We start from the raw sequence: 19,196 nt of genomic DNA on the forward strand, positions 1-19,196 counted from the left end.
GTATTCGAGTGTTAACTTTTTTCATTTTATCAGCGACATATTGTACAATGTGCTGCTTATAGACTTCAACATTACAAGTATTTTTGTATCTACAGAGAGGACATTCGTGAACACATAATAAGGAGACGGGTAATGAAAATATGACAATACTGGAAAGCTATCTGATACTCGAGAAGAACCTGAAAGGATACCAAACAGTAATTGAAAACAGAATAATTCAGTAGGAGGCACAGAATGTTATGCATGATCAGACTTATTCTACAAGAACATCATCTGACAGCTTCAAGAGGCTGAGGATATTCATGCTGCCAGACCCAAAACATCCTAATAAATTAAAATCACAAAAATCACACTGGCATATCACATCCAGTATTTAAGCATGCTAGATACCACACTTTATCTTAAATAACAATCAGGTAGTTCCAGCAATGCTCCTTTCTCTAACATGATAATATAAATGCTGTTGTGTTAGTCCATTATAAACGCTGTTTTAGCTGGGCCTTCCAATCCATAGAAAGAGACCATAGGTGTTGAAAACATCAATCATGAAGCAGGCATTTGAAAGGTAAAAGAAAGGAGTGTTTGGCTACTAGAACATAAAGACTTGGTAATGAGTTTTAATCTTTGTGTGTGTATTTCATAAATATTGTCCAAGAAACATACTCTTTAGATAAGCTGTGAGTTTTATTCTTTGCACACATAGTCGAAAGTTCTTAACGGAGGTTGAAGACACAACTTCTGATTAAAAGGCCAACATATGTTATCAGTCTTGCAAGAATTCCAGTGATATTATTATCAAGAGCAGTTACACTGCAAATACTACACACAACTAGGTAATATTAAAATATAGTTAGTGGTCCAGGAACCACAATGGTCAGTCAGTAAACACATTAACATGATTTATACCAAAATATAACCAATGCTTAGACTCTAAACTCCAAAGGAAAAAAAAACATACACACAACATAAGACGACCTGTGATTTCTCTTCAAGTACTAAAGTAGCATCACAAAACATGCACAGGTGAAAACCTATGAGAACGGAGTAAATGTGGCACAAGAGTAAATCAGCCATCACAACTAAGAGTTATTAACAAACAAAAACAGAAGAAATACCATGAAGGTTCTGGTTTGGTGAGAAGAATTTTAATTGCTCATCATCCGTACACTTCTCCCAGTAACAACTTAACAGTAATAAATATAAGATGACTTTTAATGAGTCATCAGCTTTAGGGGGCAAATATCGAACACGCACAGCAGAAAACATAGACGTATACAGTGAAAATGGAAAGAGCGTTCCACTCACAGCAGCTATAAAATTTCATCAGGTAACACACACAGGAGAAAAAAAAACATACACCTGCAGTGACTGTGGAAAGAGGTTTACCTTCCCAGGAAAACAAAAGCTCCATCAGCGAACACACACTGGGAGGAAAAAAGCATATCCTTGCAGTGAACGTAGCAAACACTTAACTGATTTATCAAAACTAAAGATATATCAGCGAACACACACAGGTGGAAAACCATATACATGCAGTGAATGTGATAAGGGCTTTTCTTGTACATCGGCGCTAACCATTCATCTGCGACAGCATACAGGAGAAAAGCCATACACTTGCCAAGACTGTGGAAAGAGCTTTAGTAAATCCTCAAACCTAAAGAGCCACCACCTAACACACACAGGGGAAAAACCATACACATGTAGTGAATGCGGAAAGAGCTTTAAACGTTCATCGACTGTAAAGATCCATCAGCAAATGCACACAGGGGAAAAACCTTACACATGCAGTGAATGTGGAAAGCACTTTACTCGCCCATCACACCTAACCGCGCATCTGAAAAGGCATACAGGGGAGAAACCTTTCACTTGCAGTGAATGTGGAAAGAGCTTTCATACATCTTCAAATCTAAAGACCCACTGGCTAACACACACAGGGGAAAAACCTTACACTTGCAGCGAATGTGGAAAGAGCTTTACGGATGCATCAACTGTAAAGAAACACCAGCGAACGCACACAGGGGAAAAACCTTACACTTGCAGTGAATGTGGAAAGAGCTTTAGTAGATCTGCACATCTAAAGGGCCATGAGCTAACACACACAGGGGAAAAACCATACACATGCAGTGAATGTGGAAAGTGCTTTACTCATACATCACACCTAAACATCCATCTGCGAAGGCATACTGGAGAAAAACCATACACCTGCAGTGAATGTGGAAAGAGCTTTATTGAAGCATCGGGCCTAACCATCCATCTGCGAAGGCATACAGGAGAAAAACCATATACTTGCAGTGAATGTGGAAAGAGCTTTCCTCGAGCATCATCCCTAACCAACCATCTGCGACGGCATACAGGAGAAAAGCCATACACGTGCAGTGAATGTGGAAAGAGCTATAGCAGAGCTACACATCTAAAGAGGCACCAACTAACACACACAGGCTAGATGATACACATGCAGTGAATGTGGACATTTCTTCACTCAAGCATTAATCCTAACAATCCATCTGCAAAAGCATACAGTAGAGAAACCATAGTTTCTGCAGTGAATGTGGAAAGAGCTTTGGTAAATCCATGCATCCAAAGAGCCACCATCTAACACACATGGGAAAAACATACACATGCAGAGAATGTGGAAAGAGCTTTACTCAAGCACCAGTCCTAACCATCCGCCTGTGAAGGCATACAGAAGAAAAAACATAGAAATGGATTAAATGTTGAAAGACCTTTAGTAAATCCATGCGTCTAAGGAGTCAGCAGCTAACACACAAATGGAAAGAAACACACACATGCAGTGGATGTGGAAGGAGCTTTACTCAAGCATCAGTCTTAACCATTCATCTGTGAAGGCATACAGAAAAAAAACATCCAAATGCAGTGAAGGTGGAATGGGCTTTGCTAGCTCAACATACCTAAAATGCCACCAGCAATCACACATAGGAAAAACAACATAAAATATATAGGATGTTTCAGTCATTCATAAACTGTAAGATACCTCCTGCAAACCCACAGATGTAGTAAGTGAGGGAAGAGCTTTCATGAGTTATTATGCCTAGCGTTCAATTAGTGAACCCACAATGTTGAAATAACAATCTGTTGTACTGTTCTTGTGGGAGGAGCTTTCATGCTTTTTTGCAACTATCTGTGCATCGGCAAATGTACACCCAGGCAAACTCATACATAAGCATCGAATAGGGTATGTTTCAGTCTGTCGTGAAATTATAAGTCGCTGTCAGCAACACATCCAAGACAATCATTTTTGCTACAGTAAATGTGGTAGGTTTTTGTTTACTTTTCAGCATGCAGGGTTGTAAGGTTAATAAAGAAACAGTGTCTAAACCTTGCCAGTGTCAGGTAATATTAAATTATTGTGCTTTCTAACTTTGAAAAAACACAATATTATGTTGAAACTACCCTCCCACTCTGGACGTTGCCCTTTCTATGCTGTAAGGAGAGATAGCTCTTTGATCCTGCTGTGCAATATATTGGTAACCTTTGGCATTGTTGACCATGGGGCACATTTTTCTATTTCATTCATGGGCATGGGGATGGTGGGTGCTTTAATGTATTATGTGAACACTAAGGTCCAGGTATATTTCAATGTATAACCTTTGTTATTCTTGTAGGATAATAATAGGCACCCATGTCTTATGGTCCTACATTTCCATCATGTGGTTCTGATGATATCATAAACCACCAGGCCAAGGACCATATGGTTTGTAAATATCTCCAGATCCCTTAGATGGGAATGTAGGATCATGTTATAAATGTTAGTCATTTTGTACTTGTTATATTACATGATTATTTTGCGGCAGTTGGGTTGAAGAATGCATTGTTTTTCAAATGGGAATGTTTACTAAAAACTGTACGTGAAGTCTGTATAATGGTGAGATGGTTAATGCTGTTCTTCACATTCAGTCAGTAAAATTAGTATGGTCAGGTATGAATTTTCATGATTGGAATATTGAATTGACAATTTATAATAGTAAAGCTCTGTAGACTGGTTTGAGGCTATTAACTTGCTGATGAAACCCATGCTTCATAGGTGCCCTCAAAATGTCTCCTGAGCCCCTCGAGGTCAGTATAAGAGCATATTGTTGGATTACCTTCTATGTACCTTTTCTTCTATTAAATTATTGATTCAATTTCATTGCTCAAATCTGGTAATTATATATGCTTGTAAATAGAAGAGTACAATGTGTTAAGGATAGGAAACAGCAATCTTGTTATGTATATTTTTTCTTCTTTTAGTAATTATGATGTGTAGAGTGACCAGATGACACCATCTTGCAAGACCTTTTCAAGTTTTAGACCTTTTCAAGTTTTAGACTTTTTTTTAACAATCATTCTATTGAGGTCTGTTGAAAAAGAACCATGATTTCCATACCTGCAACCTGTCAAGCAGCATTCAAATGACACTGATTCACCTGGCCATCCTCGTGGTGTCCCACTATTTATTTATATTTAATAGTACATAACAATTCAGAATGCATTTGTTTAACTTAAAAAAAAAAAAAAAAAAGATTGATTTTACCTCCTGCTGGTCATATTGTCATATATGTAAATAACAATCCAGTTTAGAAAATATTTCCCTACTTTGTGCAAAGATTACACTTTAGCATAGATACTGTCTACCTTCTGCTTTGTGGGGCAATGTGCTTAGAGGATTTCATGTTAATATATTTTACTCTTATTAAACAGCTATTTTTACTTTGGTGGCACCCGGTCTGTAGTGCACACTTAGGCATAAGAATGCTCTCGGGGCCATACAAGCATTTCTTTTATTTCTAAAAAAAACTCTGTGTACTTCCCATTTGGTTGGACTGTAACATGCCCTTCTGGGATGGGGTAAGTAAATGAAGCTTATTTTTAGAAAAGCAGAACATGCTATAGAAACCTATAGATAATTCATGCCACTTCCTGTGCATTCTTCTTTTATTGAAAAATGCCAAATGAAATGTGGATGCATGCAGGGCAGCATTGCTTATGGGGTCAAGATGGCGGTCGCACTCTGGACCCTCTGTCATCTGCCACCATCCCCTCCAGTGTCCTGCCCTGAACCACCCCAGTGGGAGCACGCAATACATCTGGTGCACTCCATGTCTGACCTGGAGTTGGAGTGAGCAGCGGAGGCTGTCACAGCTGCCATCAGGGCATCCTGAAGTGATCCTCCCTGTGACCTAAAATGGCGGGCCTGGTCTGCGCTAGGCCGGCAGACCCCGGTGCCTGAGAGACTGAGCAGCGGGCTGGGAGGCAGTGGGGGGTGGGGGTGCAGCCAGGAGTGAAGCCTGTGGAGTTTGGGGAGCTGTACTACGGACTTGGCCCACATCCCCTGACTCATTGATGTGGGACCCTTGACGGCGGAGAAACTAAGGCCGTGCACACTGCGGGGATCTCAGGGAGCAGGAGCCCCCCCCTCTCTCTCTCCACCTGGGGGGCCCTACATCTACCTACCTGGCTCAGTGCGTAAGACCGGCAGATGCGGAACGGCGTCGGACAATGGAGACACCACCCCCTTGATCCGGAGGACCTGCTCAGGCCTGGGCTGCCTAGGCCGAGGCTGACCTGGAGTGTGTTCCTCTGCCTTTCGTAGGGGCAACCATGACAATCATCCTGGGACTTCTTTGGGGGGGGGGGGCTCCATCCGGAGGTGCTGGGGACTTTCTCCCCTGAACTCACTCCCTCCCCCTCAACTCCCCCCATTGCATTGGTGACTACTCCCTTTTGGCCTGTACCGTGCCCTGGGTCTGCCTTCTGGCCCCCGGAGTGGAGCTGGTCGGGTGGCCAGGCCAGGGTCTAGAGTCTTGTGCGGGTGTGCCCCCTTTTGGGGGTTCCTGCAGTGCTGCTCCCCTGGATTGAGGGACACTGCAGCCTGAGAGTTGTGGAGCTTTTGAGGCCTTCCTGTCTGCAGACTGCTGCTTGGGCTCTGTTTGGGCCCCGGGACATGGCGTAACAGACATCTGGACACTCCAGTGGCCCTGTTTGGGGCGCATACTGCTCTGTCTGGCCTAGGACTGCGGGTCCGCGGCTGCCACTCCCTGCTCTGGCTCTGGACCTCTGAGGCCCTGAGTCTGGGCCTCTCGGGGCTCCTTGGTGGCGACCACCAGGAGACATCGTGCCCTGAGGTGGCGTGCCCCTTGGCTTGTGGCCCTTCCCCACCTTGGCAGTCGCTGCAGGGACCTTGGAACTGTCCTCTCAGTGTTTGGGCGAGGCCTGGGTGGTGTGACTTTCCCCTGCTGGAAGCCGGCCCCTTTTTGACCTTTGCAGGTGGTGGAATAGGGTAGCCCTTCATATCTGTTGATGACACACTGGCAGCTCTGACGGGTGCCCCCTTCAATCGTACCGGACTAGCAGGGACCACAGTGGATGCAGATTTGGTGGTTGAGGTGCTGGGCTGGGATCTAGACACCCTGGCCCTAGGGGAAGGATGTGGGGGAGGTGTATTGAAGAGGTTAATGTTAGCTAGGAAAAGCTTTTTAGACACGCTGGGACAGGAAGATGGGGGGGTGTGGGAGTGGAGGATGAGGTAGTGGTTGTAGGAGGTGTACGTCTGCTGAGTTTGGGTGAAGGTGCATGGACTGGAGGTTGTTGTGAGGTGGCTGGCTGTTGAGTGGGTGTGTGCCTGCATTTGTGTACTTTAGGAGGAGGGCTCACAGACACACTGGGAGAGGATACGGGGGACGTTTGAATGGTAGTGGGGGTGGTGATTGCACGTGAGCTGTGTGTAGTGATGGGCGTGATGGTGATGGAGGTAGTGGCTGATGATGTAGTGCATGCAGGTGTGAGTGGAGACGAGACTGGGAGGGAGGTGGAGGACGTGGAGGAGGGAGACACAGTGGAGGAAGAGGATGTTGGTATGTGTGCATGGGTATGGTGCTTGTGTGAGTGCCTTTGGGATGTGTGGTGCTTATGTTTTTCTGAGCCACTTTTGTGTGTTGATGTGTGTTCATGCTGGTCTGATGGTGTGCTTGGGTTAGGCTGAGGTAGAAGGGATTGGGTCTGGGTAGTGGAAGTTGGAGGGGGGAGGCTGGACACAAGGACAATGGCTGCCATCAGTTCCGAGGCCAGAGCCTGAAATGCTCTCTGTTGGGCCGGCACGCCAGAATGAATGCCCTCCAGGTATGCATGTGTTTGCTGCAAATGCCTCTCGACACCCTGGATGGCATTCAGAATGGTTGACTGCCCAACAGTGAGGGATCTCAGGAGGTCAATAGCCTCCTCACCAAGGGCAGCAGGGCTGACTGGGGCAGGGCCTGAGGTGCCTGGGGCAAAGGAGATGCCCACCCTCCTGGGTGAGCAGGCACGGGAAACTCGTTGAGGGGCTGCTGGGAGTGTGGTGCTAGAAGGAGGGGCGGCAGCTGTACCTGTTGTTGGGTTGGGCACAGAGATGTCCGCCACCGCCAGAGAGCTCCCATCAGAGGAGGAGGAGATGATGATGCTAATGCACACAAGGACAGGGTGACAAAACAAGAAGGGAGGGAAAGACAGAGAACACACATGGTCAATGCCAGCAACATCACTACCGTTGGCGGACACAACACACAGGGAGCAGCCCTATGCACTAGGCCATGCACTACCAGTTAGTAGGAAAGTCACCAGCCCATGGGGTACAATGCCTAAAGCCATTAGCTGCACACCTGAAACCCACAGGAGCCCGCCCAGTAGTAGATGCCCACTAACACTATTAGGGTTGGAGTGCCTCAGTGCATGCCCAACAAGGGACCTACACTGCCATGTTCACCCTGGCCTAGGGGCACCCACAGCCCACATCCCCCACCCAGATACTTCCTAAAGCGCGCAGAGGCAGCTTTATGACACTGTACTGCTGTGATGGCCTCAAGCGCCAATCCAACTCCGGATAGGCCACCGCCAGGATGCGGAACATCAGGGGGGTCATGGTGCGACAGGCACCCCTTCCATGTTGGGAGGCCAGCCCCAGCTGGGCCTCCGCCGTCTTCTTGCTCCAGTGGCGCAGGTCCTCCCATCTCTTGCGCGGTGGGTGCTCCGTCTGTGATAGACCCCCAGGGTCCGCACTTCCTTGGCAATGGCACACCAAATACCCTTCTTCAGGTGGGCGCTGACCTAGAGGAAAGGTACAGAAGGAAAGGACATTACTCACCCGTCCGTACCGTCAGACTCATTGCCCACCAGTTCCCAACCATGCCCTGACTCACATACACTCACCATCCAAACATGCAGCCCTCAGCCCCACACCACTCCAAACAGGCATTGCCCACGCATCATGCTCACAGTGTACTCACCTGTTTGTCTGGAGGACTATAAAGTACTGTGTACTGGGGGAGGACCCCGTCCACCAGTTTGTCCAACTCCTTCGTGGTGAAGGCAGGGGCCCTTTCCCCAGACACTCGAGCCATTGTATCTTCCAGACACAGGTCACAGCAGCACTTGCAGTGTAGGTCCTCTCCTGTTGAAGGTCGGTTATCAAGTGAGTGAACAGATAGAAAATGGTGGTCACGTCCGAAGCAGTGCGTACAGTCACCGCCGGCGTACATCGCCATTGGCTCCTGGAACCCATAGGGCCCAATCATAACCAATGCTGAATTACGCGGCGGTCTTTGACCACCTACCGCGACGCAGCACAACACTAGCACAGTTACCTCATTTCCCCTGGTCCCTCCTCACAAGTCAGGCAGCCACCATTTCAGGGGGGCACATGGCATGGCACCTAACTGCGTCACAGCACATTTTGGCACATATACGGACTAACTATGCCACACACGGATTTACTCACATTACTGCAGACACACTTGTGCACACTTGTGCAACCTATGTGGTACATGAACCTTTGCTCACCGTTCTCCTCCATAGGCCACAACTTCTGGGGTAGATGATGAGATGGTGGCATCCTCCGGTGTACAGACACCTGGTGGACCTGTCGACAATGGGAGACAGACACATCATAATCACCTACAGCAGCGTTTCCCAACCTGTGGTCCCTGGACCCCCAGGGGTCCGTGACACATTCTGAGGGGGTCCGCAGGCCTGGACCGCCATGAAGGCATTTCTCCAGCTGGGCCTTCTACAGAAACATGTGCCTGCTTTATCATCTGTTTATTAATTTGTGCAGCAGCTTTAAAAGCACTGCAATGTTCAGTGTAAACTTTGGGACAAAAATAAAATTGTCAAGATAACTCTGGTGATTAATGTACCTGCTAGAGAGATGGGAGTTTATCTAGTGGCAGATTTGAATCATTGGAGGTAGTGCAAATGGTTAATATGCCAGATGCAAGGAACATGTATCATGCAAAGAACCACATGTTATGTTCATAGCACAGTGGTACCACTTTTGTCACAGTGATTCTTTTGTTATTATGCAGTTCATAAGTCACAATCATAATCTAGCACAGTGAGTTATGAAATGCCAACAGAGAACTACATGAAACAAATTAGAAAATTATATTTTTGCCTATTCTCTCTTTACTGCTAAAAAAAGGTTTGCTTGCATAGGAGTACGCTATTATTAAAGTCAAGGCGAGCCACTGTGTTATGTTCTGAATCCTGAGTTTGTGTTTCTCCAGACCAAGCGCTCTTAGAAAATGCCTAACAGTATGGATGAGGTGACTCCTACACCTTGTAGTCCCCTGTAAAGTGTTATGACACCCTCCACTGGTATGAGAGGTGCTATAAATCAAATTAAATACATGTGACAGAGAGGCTATGGAGAGATGAGAGGCCTTTATGGTTTTACTTCCTTTGCCCACCACACATTACATAAAAAAGTTTATGTATCCTAAAAATAAAAAATCGCTTGGGAAATGTAGAATGTGACTTGAGGATTCAGCTTTCCTGAATAAAACCAAAAGTTAGTCACCAAGATGCAGCACCAACCTTCCCATAAAAGTTTTCCAATTTTTGCAATTTTTTCCAATATAAAATAATTATATGTTTACTAATTTGAGTATTTGTTTGACGTGTACTTGTTTGTGTAATTTTTGCGAAATACTGTTTTAATGTTTGAAATTTAAATTGTACAAATTTCTTGGGGGTCCCCGGCTTCCAGTAGTGATTCAGTGGGGGTCCTCAGGAGTCAAAAGGTTGGGAAACACTGACCTACAGACTTTATTGTGCCACAATCCAAGACCTGTGTGCCCAATTGAAGCCAGACCTGATGTCATCTATCCGCCATCCCACAGGAACCCCCCCTCTAGTGCAGGACCTGTCAGTGCTCCCTTTCCTGGCAATTGGCTCCTTTCAAACTACAGTGGCCATGGCATCAGGGATGTCTCAGCCAATGTTTTCTAATGTGTTGACCAGAGTGTTGTCTGCCCTGCTGAAACACGCAGCTACATCGTGTTTCCCCAGGTGGAGGATTTGCCCAGTGAAGGCTGACTTTTATGCCCTAGGCTGACTTTTATGCCCTGGGACATATCCCCAACGTCATTGGTGCCATTGATGGTACACATGTGACATTTGTACCCCCCCGCCACCGCAAAAATGAACAAGTGTACAGAAATAGAAAAAGCTACCATTCAATGAATGTGCAGATGGTGTGTTTGGCGGACCAGTACATCTCTCATGTGAATGCCAAGTATCCTGGCTCTGTACATGATGCCTAAAGTTTCAGGAATAGCAGTATCCCCTATGTGATGTGCCAACTCCAGAGGCACCGGCTGTGGCTAATAGGTGAGGCCAAGGTCCCCACACAGTATGAGTAGGTATCTGGGTATGGGGTAGTCCCTAAGGGTTATCCCTCGACATTTGCAAGTGAATCTGGTTCCCCTAACCTCTCATGGCTACTCTTGGCAATGAGGAATGCCAGGACAAGGGCAGAGTGCTACAATGAGGCACATGGGCGAACTAGGCGTATTATTGAAAGAACGTTCGGCCTCCTTAAGGCCAGATTTCGGTGCCTCCATCTAACAGGTGGCTCCTATACTACTCACCGAAGAAGGTGTGCCAGATAATCGTGGCATATTGCATGTGGCACAACCTGGCATTGCGACGCCAGGTGCCTTTTCTGCAGGAGGATAAGCCTGGTGATGGTCTTGTGGCAGCAGTGGAGCCTGTGGACAGTGAGGAAGAGGAGGCAGAGGAAGAAGATATTAACAACCGAACGAACATCATCATGCAGTACTTCCAGTGACACCCAGGTAAGAGACTGTAACTCCTCGTCACATTTCTGAATACTTTAGGACATTGTACATGGCAGCCTCTTAACCTCTGTCTATGGACACTGACACTTCACTTCGGATTTCATTTTTTCAGATCTGGGTACCCCATTCTGCCTTCTGCTATATGTACTGCTGCCCAACAACTGTCATACATTGGTATGAGCAAATGAATATTTACATTGCTATTTGTTACTAATGTTGTCATCATACATTTGAGAAAGATCAGACTGACTCCAGATTGGTTTGTGCTTAAAGGGTGTTTATTTAGGGCTAATGAGTATTGGGGTATGTGCAAGGGGCTGGGGTGATGGTGGAGGAAAGTCCATATTAGAGTCCAGTCTCTTGGTAGCACAGGTGCATTGTCCAATGGGGCATAGGAAGGGGGGTAATGGCAGTTCATTTTGGACAGGATGACATAGTGGGACAGAAGGGTGAAAATCAGGACAGTCTTATTTCCTGGTCGGGGGTCTTGGCAATGTTCTCTGTCTTCTGCCTGGATCGCAGGGACCGTTTGCAGGGTGGATCTCCTTCTGCAGGGGGTGGGGTGCTGGTGGCCTGTTGGTCCTGTGGCGGGGCCTCCTGTCCACTAGCGCCGGCGGAGGTGAAGGCCTGTTCCTCGATTTGGCTAGTGTCAGGGGCCCTTTGTTGTGCCACTGCTACCCTCATGGTCTTGCCTATGTCAGCCAGCACCCCTGCTATGGTGACCAGGATGGTGTATATGCTGTTGAGGTCCTCCCTGATCCCCATTGTAGGAGGCTGGCCTGGCTTGTTGTGGGTACCAAAGGTACTTACACCTTGTGCCGGGTCCAGTTATCCCTTATTAGTAGGATAGAGGTGTTCTAGCAGCTTAGGCTGATAGAGGTAGCTATGGCAGAGCAGCTTAGGCTGAACTAGGAGACATGTAAAGCTCCTACTATACCACTGGTGTCATATGCACAATATCATAAGAAAACACAGTACACAGAGTTACTAAAAATAAAGGTACTTTATTTTTATGACAATATGCCACAAGTACCTCAGTGAGTACCCTCAGTAAGAAGGTAAGTAATATACACAAGTTATATGTACACAAACCACAAATAGGTAAGTAAGAGTCAGAAAAGTAATGCAAACAGTGTAGAATTACAATAGGTTGCAATAGGCAAGCATAGGTCTAGGGGCAACACAAACCATGTACTCCAAAAGTGGAATGCGAATCACGAATGGACCCCAGACCTATGGGAGCTTGTAGAGGGTTGCTGGGACTGTAAGAAAACAGTCAGGGTGTCCAAGATACCCCACCCCAAGACCCTGAAAAGTAGGAGTAAAGTACACCTACTACCCCAAGAGAGCACAGTAGTCGTGATAGGGGGATTCTGCAAGAACAACAAACACCTGCATTGCACTGACAACGGATTCCTGGACCTGAGGGCCTGCAAAGCAAGTGGACCAAGTGTAATAGTCACGACAGTGTCCGGGGGGGCAGGAGCCCAGGAAACCCCAGATGAAGGTGCAAGGAAGCTGTCTCCGGATGGAAGAAGCTTGGAATTCTGCAAGAATGAAGAGGACTAGGAACTTCTCCTTTGGATGGAAGATGTCCCACATCGCCAGGAAGGTTGCAGAAGTGTTCCCACACAGAAATACCGTAAACAAGCCTTGCTAGCTGCAAGGGTCGCGGTAGAGGTTTTTGGTTGCTGCTGAGGACCAGGATGTTGCCTCTTGGAGTAAGGAGACAGAGGGGGCACTCAGCAACTCAGAGAGCCCTCACAGAAGCAGGCAGCGCCCGCAGAAGTACCTGAACAGGCACTTGGAAGATTTGTGAACCAGAGTCCACGCAGAGTTACAAAAGAGGGTCCCACGACGTTGGAGGCCAACTCAGCGGGTTGAGCACTGCAGGGTGGAGTGCTGGGGGCCCAGGCTAGGCTGTGCACAAAAGAAATCCTGGAAGAGTGCACAGAAGCCTTAGCAGCTGCAAATCATGCAGTACACAGGTTTGCAGTCTAGCGTGGGGAGGCAAGGACTTACCTTCACTAAACTTGGACTGAAGGGCCACTGGACTGTGGGAGTCACTTGGGTAGAGTTCCTGTGTTCCAGGGACCACGCTCGTCAGGATGAGAGGGGACCCAGAGGACCAGTGATGCAGTCTTTTGGTGCCTGCGTTAGGAGGGGGAAGAGTCCGTCGACCCACAGGAGATTTCTTCTGTGCTTCTGGTGCAGGGTGAAGGCAGGTGACCCCCAGAGCATGCACCACCCGGAAACATTCGAGAAAGCCGGCAGGATTAGGCGCTACAATTTTGCTGGTAGTCATCTTGCTACTTTGTTGCGGTTTTGCAGGCGTCCTGGAGCAGTCAGCGGTCGATCCTTGGTAGAAGTCAAAGAGGGAGATGCAGAGGAACTCTGGTGAGCTCTTGCATTCGTTATCTGAAGAATTCCCCAAAGCAGAGACCCTAAATAGCCAGAAAAGGAGGTTTGGCTACCAAGAAAGGAGGATTGGCTACCAAGAAAGGTAAGGGCCTATCAGAGGGGGTCTCTGACGTCACCTGCTGGCACTGGCCACTCAGAGCAGTCCAGTGTGCCCCAACACCTCTGCTTCCAAGATGGCAGTGGTCTGGGACACACTGGAGGAGCTCTGGGCACCTCCCTTGGGAGGTACTGGTCAGGGGAGTGGTCACTCCCCTTTCCTTTGTCCAGTTTCGCACCAGAGCAGGGCTGGGGGATCCCTGAACCTGTGTAGACTGGCTTATGCAGAGATGGGCACCATCTGTGCCCATCAAAGCATTTCCAGAGGCTGGGGGAGGCTACTCCTCCCTAGTCCTTCACACCTATTTCCAAAGGGAGAGGGTGTAACACCCTCTCTCAAAGGAAATCCTTTGTTCTGCCTTCCTGGGCCAGGGCTGCCTGGACCCCAGGAGGGCAGAAACCTGTCTGAGGGATTGGCAGCAGCAGCAGCTGCAGTGGAAACCCCGGAAAGGCAGTTTGGCAGTACCCGGGTTCTGTGCTAGAGACCCGGGGGATCATGGAATTGTCACCCCAATACCAGAATGGTATTGGGGTGACAATTCCATGATCTTAGGCATGTTACATGGCCATGTTCGGAGTTACCATTGTGACGCTATACATAGGTAGTGACCTATGTATAGTGCACGCATGTAATGGTGTCCCTGCACTCACAAAGTCCGGGGAATTTGCCCTGAACGATGTGGGGCACCTTGGCTAGTGCCAGGGTGCCCACACACTAAGTAACTTTGCACCCAACCTTTACCAGGTGAAGGTTAGACATATAGGTGACTTATAAGTTACTTATGTGCAGTGGAAAATGGCTGTGAAATAACGTGGACGTTATTTCACGCAGGCACAGTGGCAGGCCTGTGTAAGAATTGTCTGAGCTCCCTATGGTTGGTAAAAGAAATGCTGCAGCCCATAGGGATCTCCTGGAACCCCAATACCCTGGGTACCTCAGTACCATATACAAGGGAATTATATGGGTGTACCAGTGAGAATTGGTAAATTTAGCCACTAGCCTGCAGTGACAAATTTAGAAAGCAGAGAGAGCATAAACACTGAGGTTCTGGTTAACAGAGCCTCGGTGATACAGTTAGGCACCACACAGGGAACACATACAGGGCACATACTATGAGCACTGGGACCCTGCCTGGCAGGGTCCCAGTGACACAAGGACTAAAACAACATACATACAGTGGAATATGGGGATAACATGCCAGGCAAGATGGTACTTTCCTACACCCTTGTATTGTCCCTCCTGCAGCCACTGGGTCTCCTGAAACTTGGCCAGTACCGTGCCCATGGTCTCCTGGGAATGGTGGTATGCTCCCATGACGTTTGAGAGTGCCTCGTGGAGGGTCGTTTCCCTGGGCCTGTCCTCCTCCTGTCGCACAGCAGTCCTCCCATCTTCCCTGTTGTCCTGTGCCTCTGTCCCTTGAACTGTGTGCCCACTGCCACTGACCCCAGGTCCCTGATCGTTCTGGTTTAGTGGGGTTGCCTGGGGTCCCTGTAGGTGTCGACACACTGCTGATTGACGTGTCCCGGGGACAGTGGCCAGGGGCTCGCTGGGTGGGTGCTGTGGTGGTGTTTCCTGAGGGGGGAGGTTCTGTGGTGGGTTGGGACTGTGGCAGGGGAACCGACTGTCCAGAGGTCCCAGATGGGTCAAGCTGGTCATCTTAATCCAGGCGTGCAGAGATGCTGTCATCACTGTGGGCCTCTTATGTTGGGGGGACTGGATATGGCTGGCACCTTGGGTAGGGGCCCTGTTGGGATGTAAATGCATTGTTATTTTATCTGTGTGTGTCATCTTGTGCAATGGGTGTGCTTCCCTGTATTACTGTGCTTGCACTATTGCCTTGGCCCTTGTGTGAGTGGTGATTTTGTGCGCTGGGTGAGTCTCTATATTGGACATGCTTTTGTGATGGGTGTCCATGCATTGTTGTTGCATGCAAGGCTTAGTTGTGGGAGTGGTGGGTTGTGATGGTGGGGTGTGTGGGAGGTGGTGGAGTCATGGGAGTGAAGGTGAGGGTGGGAGTATGTGAAGGTATGCAGGTAGGGTGGGGGGGATATAGTAGTAAAGATTTGCCTTATCAGAGTCCAGTCCTCCTGCTACTCCTGCGAGGCCCTCCGGATGCATGATCGCTAAGACTTGCTCCTCCCCTGTTGTTAGTTGTGGGGGAGGCTGTGGGGGTCCACCACCAGTCCCCTGTACGGCTACCTGGTGTCTTGATACCACGGAACGTACCTTCCCCCGTAGGTCGTTCCACCTCTTCCTGATGTCATCCCTTGTTCTTGGATGCTGTCCCACTGCGTTGACCCTGTCCACAATTCTCTGCCATAGGTCCATCTTCCTTGCAATGGATGTCTGCTGCATCTGTGAACTGAATAGCTGTGGCTCTACCCGGATGACTTCCTCCACCATGACCCTGAGCTCCTCCCCAGAAAACCTGGGGTGTCTTTGAGGTGCCCTGATGTGGTGTGAGTGATGTTTGAGGTGATGGGTGATGTAATGTGTGGGGTGATGTGTTGGGGTGTGTGGTGTGAGGTGCATGGATGGTGTATGTGTGATGATGTTCTGTGCCTCTGGATGCTTGTGTGGTATTTGCTATGCTCTCTGCTTCTTCAAAAGTTTTCACTGTAAGTTGTGTGTGGGTGGGTGTGTGTGCTTAATAGTGGTGTGTGTGTGATGTGTGTATGTGTGTCAGGTATGTGTATTTTGAAATGTCCAATGTGGTTGTGTTTTGTAAATGTGTGTGTATTTTGAGCGCAGCAGTGTGTACCGCCAATGGTTTACTGCGGTTGAAAGACCACTGCGTTGATTTGTGGGTCATGATACTGTGGGCGTATTCCTGCTGGGGTAACGGTGTGGGTTTTGCTATCGCCAGTTTATCACTGACCCTTGGTGTGGCGGACTTGTGTGGGTATCTGTATAGTGGCGGATTTCTCTGTGTGGGTCATAATACCCGTTGCGGATTTCTGCAGCGGTCACGGTATGTTGGTGCCCGTCGGCACGGCGGTAAGCGGGATTTACCGCCAGGGTTGTAATGAGGGCCTTAGTCTTTTAAAATACCAGAAGACAAAAATCACCAAAAGAACATTCACCAAAAACGAAAGTACTGGTTGCTTTCAAGCTTGTTGACACCTTGTAAATTCACTTGTGTTCTCTTTCTCCAAAAATCCATGAATGTTCTGTGATTCTCTGATTAAAGTCATTCAAAAAGCTCTTTTATCACATCTCAAAAATAGTCTGTTTCTATAAATTAACTTTGACTTGTCATTCTGTAAAAAATGCTCTTTTATCACATCTCAGAAACATTCGGTTTCTATAAATTAAATTCAGCTTGATATTATTTCAAAAAGGCTATTCTATCACTCTCCAGAAATAGACTGTTTCTATTAATTATGTTTGACTTAACATTCTTAAAAAGATAATGGGGGTCATTAGCCGCCCGCCAAGCTGTAACCGCCGGGCGGCCGCCAATGCAGCCGCACTCCCGCGGTGCCCATTTGGACATCCCCGCTGGGCCGGGATGTGGGCCGCAACATGGGAGCCGGCTCCAAATGGAGCCGGCGGTGTTGCGGCCGTGCGACGGGTGCAGTAGCACCCGTTGCGCTTTTCACTGTCTGCACAGCAGACAGTGAAAAGCCGCATGGGGCCCTGTTAGGGGGGCCCCCACGACTCCCAGTACCGCCAGCCTTTTCCTGGCGGTTCATACCGCCAGAAAAAGGCTGGCGGTCGGGGACTCGTAATCCCCTGGGCAGCGCTTCCGCTGTGGTCGTAATGGGCCAGGAAGCACCGCCAGCCTGTTGGTGGTGCTTCCGTCATTTTAGCCCTGGCGGTCTAGTACCGCCAGGGTCAAAATGACCACCAAAACTCTTTTATCACATCTCAGAAATATTCTTTCTGTAAATTAAATTCGACTTGACATTATTTCAAAAAGCTCTGTTATCAAATCTCAGAATCAATCTGTTCTATAAATTAACTTCGATTGAGATTCCTACTAGTTTTCACAAAATAAATTGAGTATATTGTTCCTTCGGTTTTCACAAAACCATATCTATCTGTAAGTAAGTACAGAGATGTAACTCTCTGATGCCTCTCACATAAATCACAAAGCTTTCATTGACAATTCCGAAAGGAGGCTTACCGTGATTCAGGAGCTTATCAGTCATCGCCAGCTGCCAGAAGAGAAGCTGAATCATGAGCACATCAGGCGGTTATGCTGGTATTCATAGATGGGCCTTACCTGATTATGTAATCATTACGTGTATTCTAATTGTCAGCACATGGCACTTCTGCCGAAGATAGGAAATACAGTCAATTACTTGCAACTCCATGTGTGTGCTTCGCACACTATAAATAAAGAATATTTTTAAATGACTGTCATTTCTGGAAGACTTGCTCTCTCTTGTTTTGTATCAGCAACATTTATAAGTTAACAAACCCGGATTCTCCAGTTACCACCACAGGCTGACTACATATAAAAGAGAGAGTGATATAAAGAGTGAAAGGCGCTGCTGTCCTCAAATCAAACCACCCAAATTATATGATACACACAGTGCAAACACTAGGGTTTCACCCTCTAAACACCCCACGTGATAACGCAAAAATGTTATCCAAAATTAACAATAAGTAATTGCACACGTGTACAAATTACAGTGAAACAGTACATATAATATCAAACAACATATGACAAATCAAAATTAGTGTTATGTCCAAAATATAGGCCCTCATTCTGACCTTGGCGGTCGGCGGAGAGACGGCGGTCGGACCGCGAACAGACCGGCGGTATTAAAAATGGCATTCTGACCGCGGCGGTCACCGCCGCGACCGACCGCCACTTCCCCACTCCGACAGCCACGGCGGTCATGACCGACGGGCTGGAGTCTGCGCACTCCGGTCCGGCGGTCGACCCAAGACCGCCAACGGTATCATGACCCTGCTTACCGCCGCGGTTTCTGGCGGTCGGGAACCGCCATGCGAACCATGGCGGTAGGCACTATCGGGGCCAGGGAATTCCTTCCCTGGCACTGATAGGGGTCTCCCCCACCCCCCACTGCCCCCCGAGTCCTCCCCCCACACCCTCCACCCCCCTGCCACCCCCCAGAGGTGGTACGAACCCCCTCCCCACCCCCACCCCGACATGCACATACACGCACCCCGACATGCACACACCCCCTACATGCACATATACACACCCCCTACACACACACATACACAACGGGGACACATACCCGCACACATACATGCCGACATGCGCACCCGCCGAACTACACACATTGCCCATAGGCACAGCAGCACTCCCCGCCCGCATGCACGCACTCACACACCCCCTCTACACACTCCCACGCACACCCCCATGCACGCACACATCACACAACACCCCCTCCCCTCACGGACGATCAACTTACCTTGTGCGTTGGTCCTCCGGGAGGTGACAGGAGCCATGGGGAGGTGACCGCCAACAGAAGACCGCCAACAGAAGACCGCCACACAGAAATGTGGGTCGTAATTCTGTGGGCGGTGTTCTGCTGGCGTGGCGGTGGAGGTTGACCAGTCTCCACTTTCCCGCCGACCGCCAGTGT

General features: G+C 48.2%; 1 protein-coding gene across 1 annotated transcript in view; it reads left to right on the forward strand.

Annotated features, from left to right (window-relative positions):
- The window catches only part of LOC138248885 (zinc finger protein 850-like), a 199,267-nt gene that overhangs the window by 36,291 nt on the left and 143,780 nt on the right, over positions 1-19,196 (forward strand). Inside the window, exon 4 of the mRNA XM_069202865.1 lies at positions 96-2,438. Within this exon, the coding sequence (XP_069058966.1) occupies positions 1,205-2,438 (1,234 nt within the window). The 5' untranslated portion in view covers positions 96-1,204. The remainder of the gene's footprint in view (positions 1-95; positions 2,439-19,196) is intronic.

This window comes from Pleurodeles waltl, chromosome 8, assembly GCF_031143425.1.
Source record: "Pleurodeles waltl isolate 20211129_DDA chromosome 8, aPleWal1.hap1.20221129, whole genome shotgun sequence".
Taxonomy (NCBI): Eukaryota; Metazoa; Chordata; class Amphibia; order Caudata; family Salamandridae; genus Pleurodeles; species Pleurodeles waltl.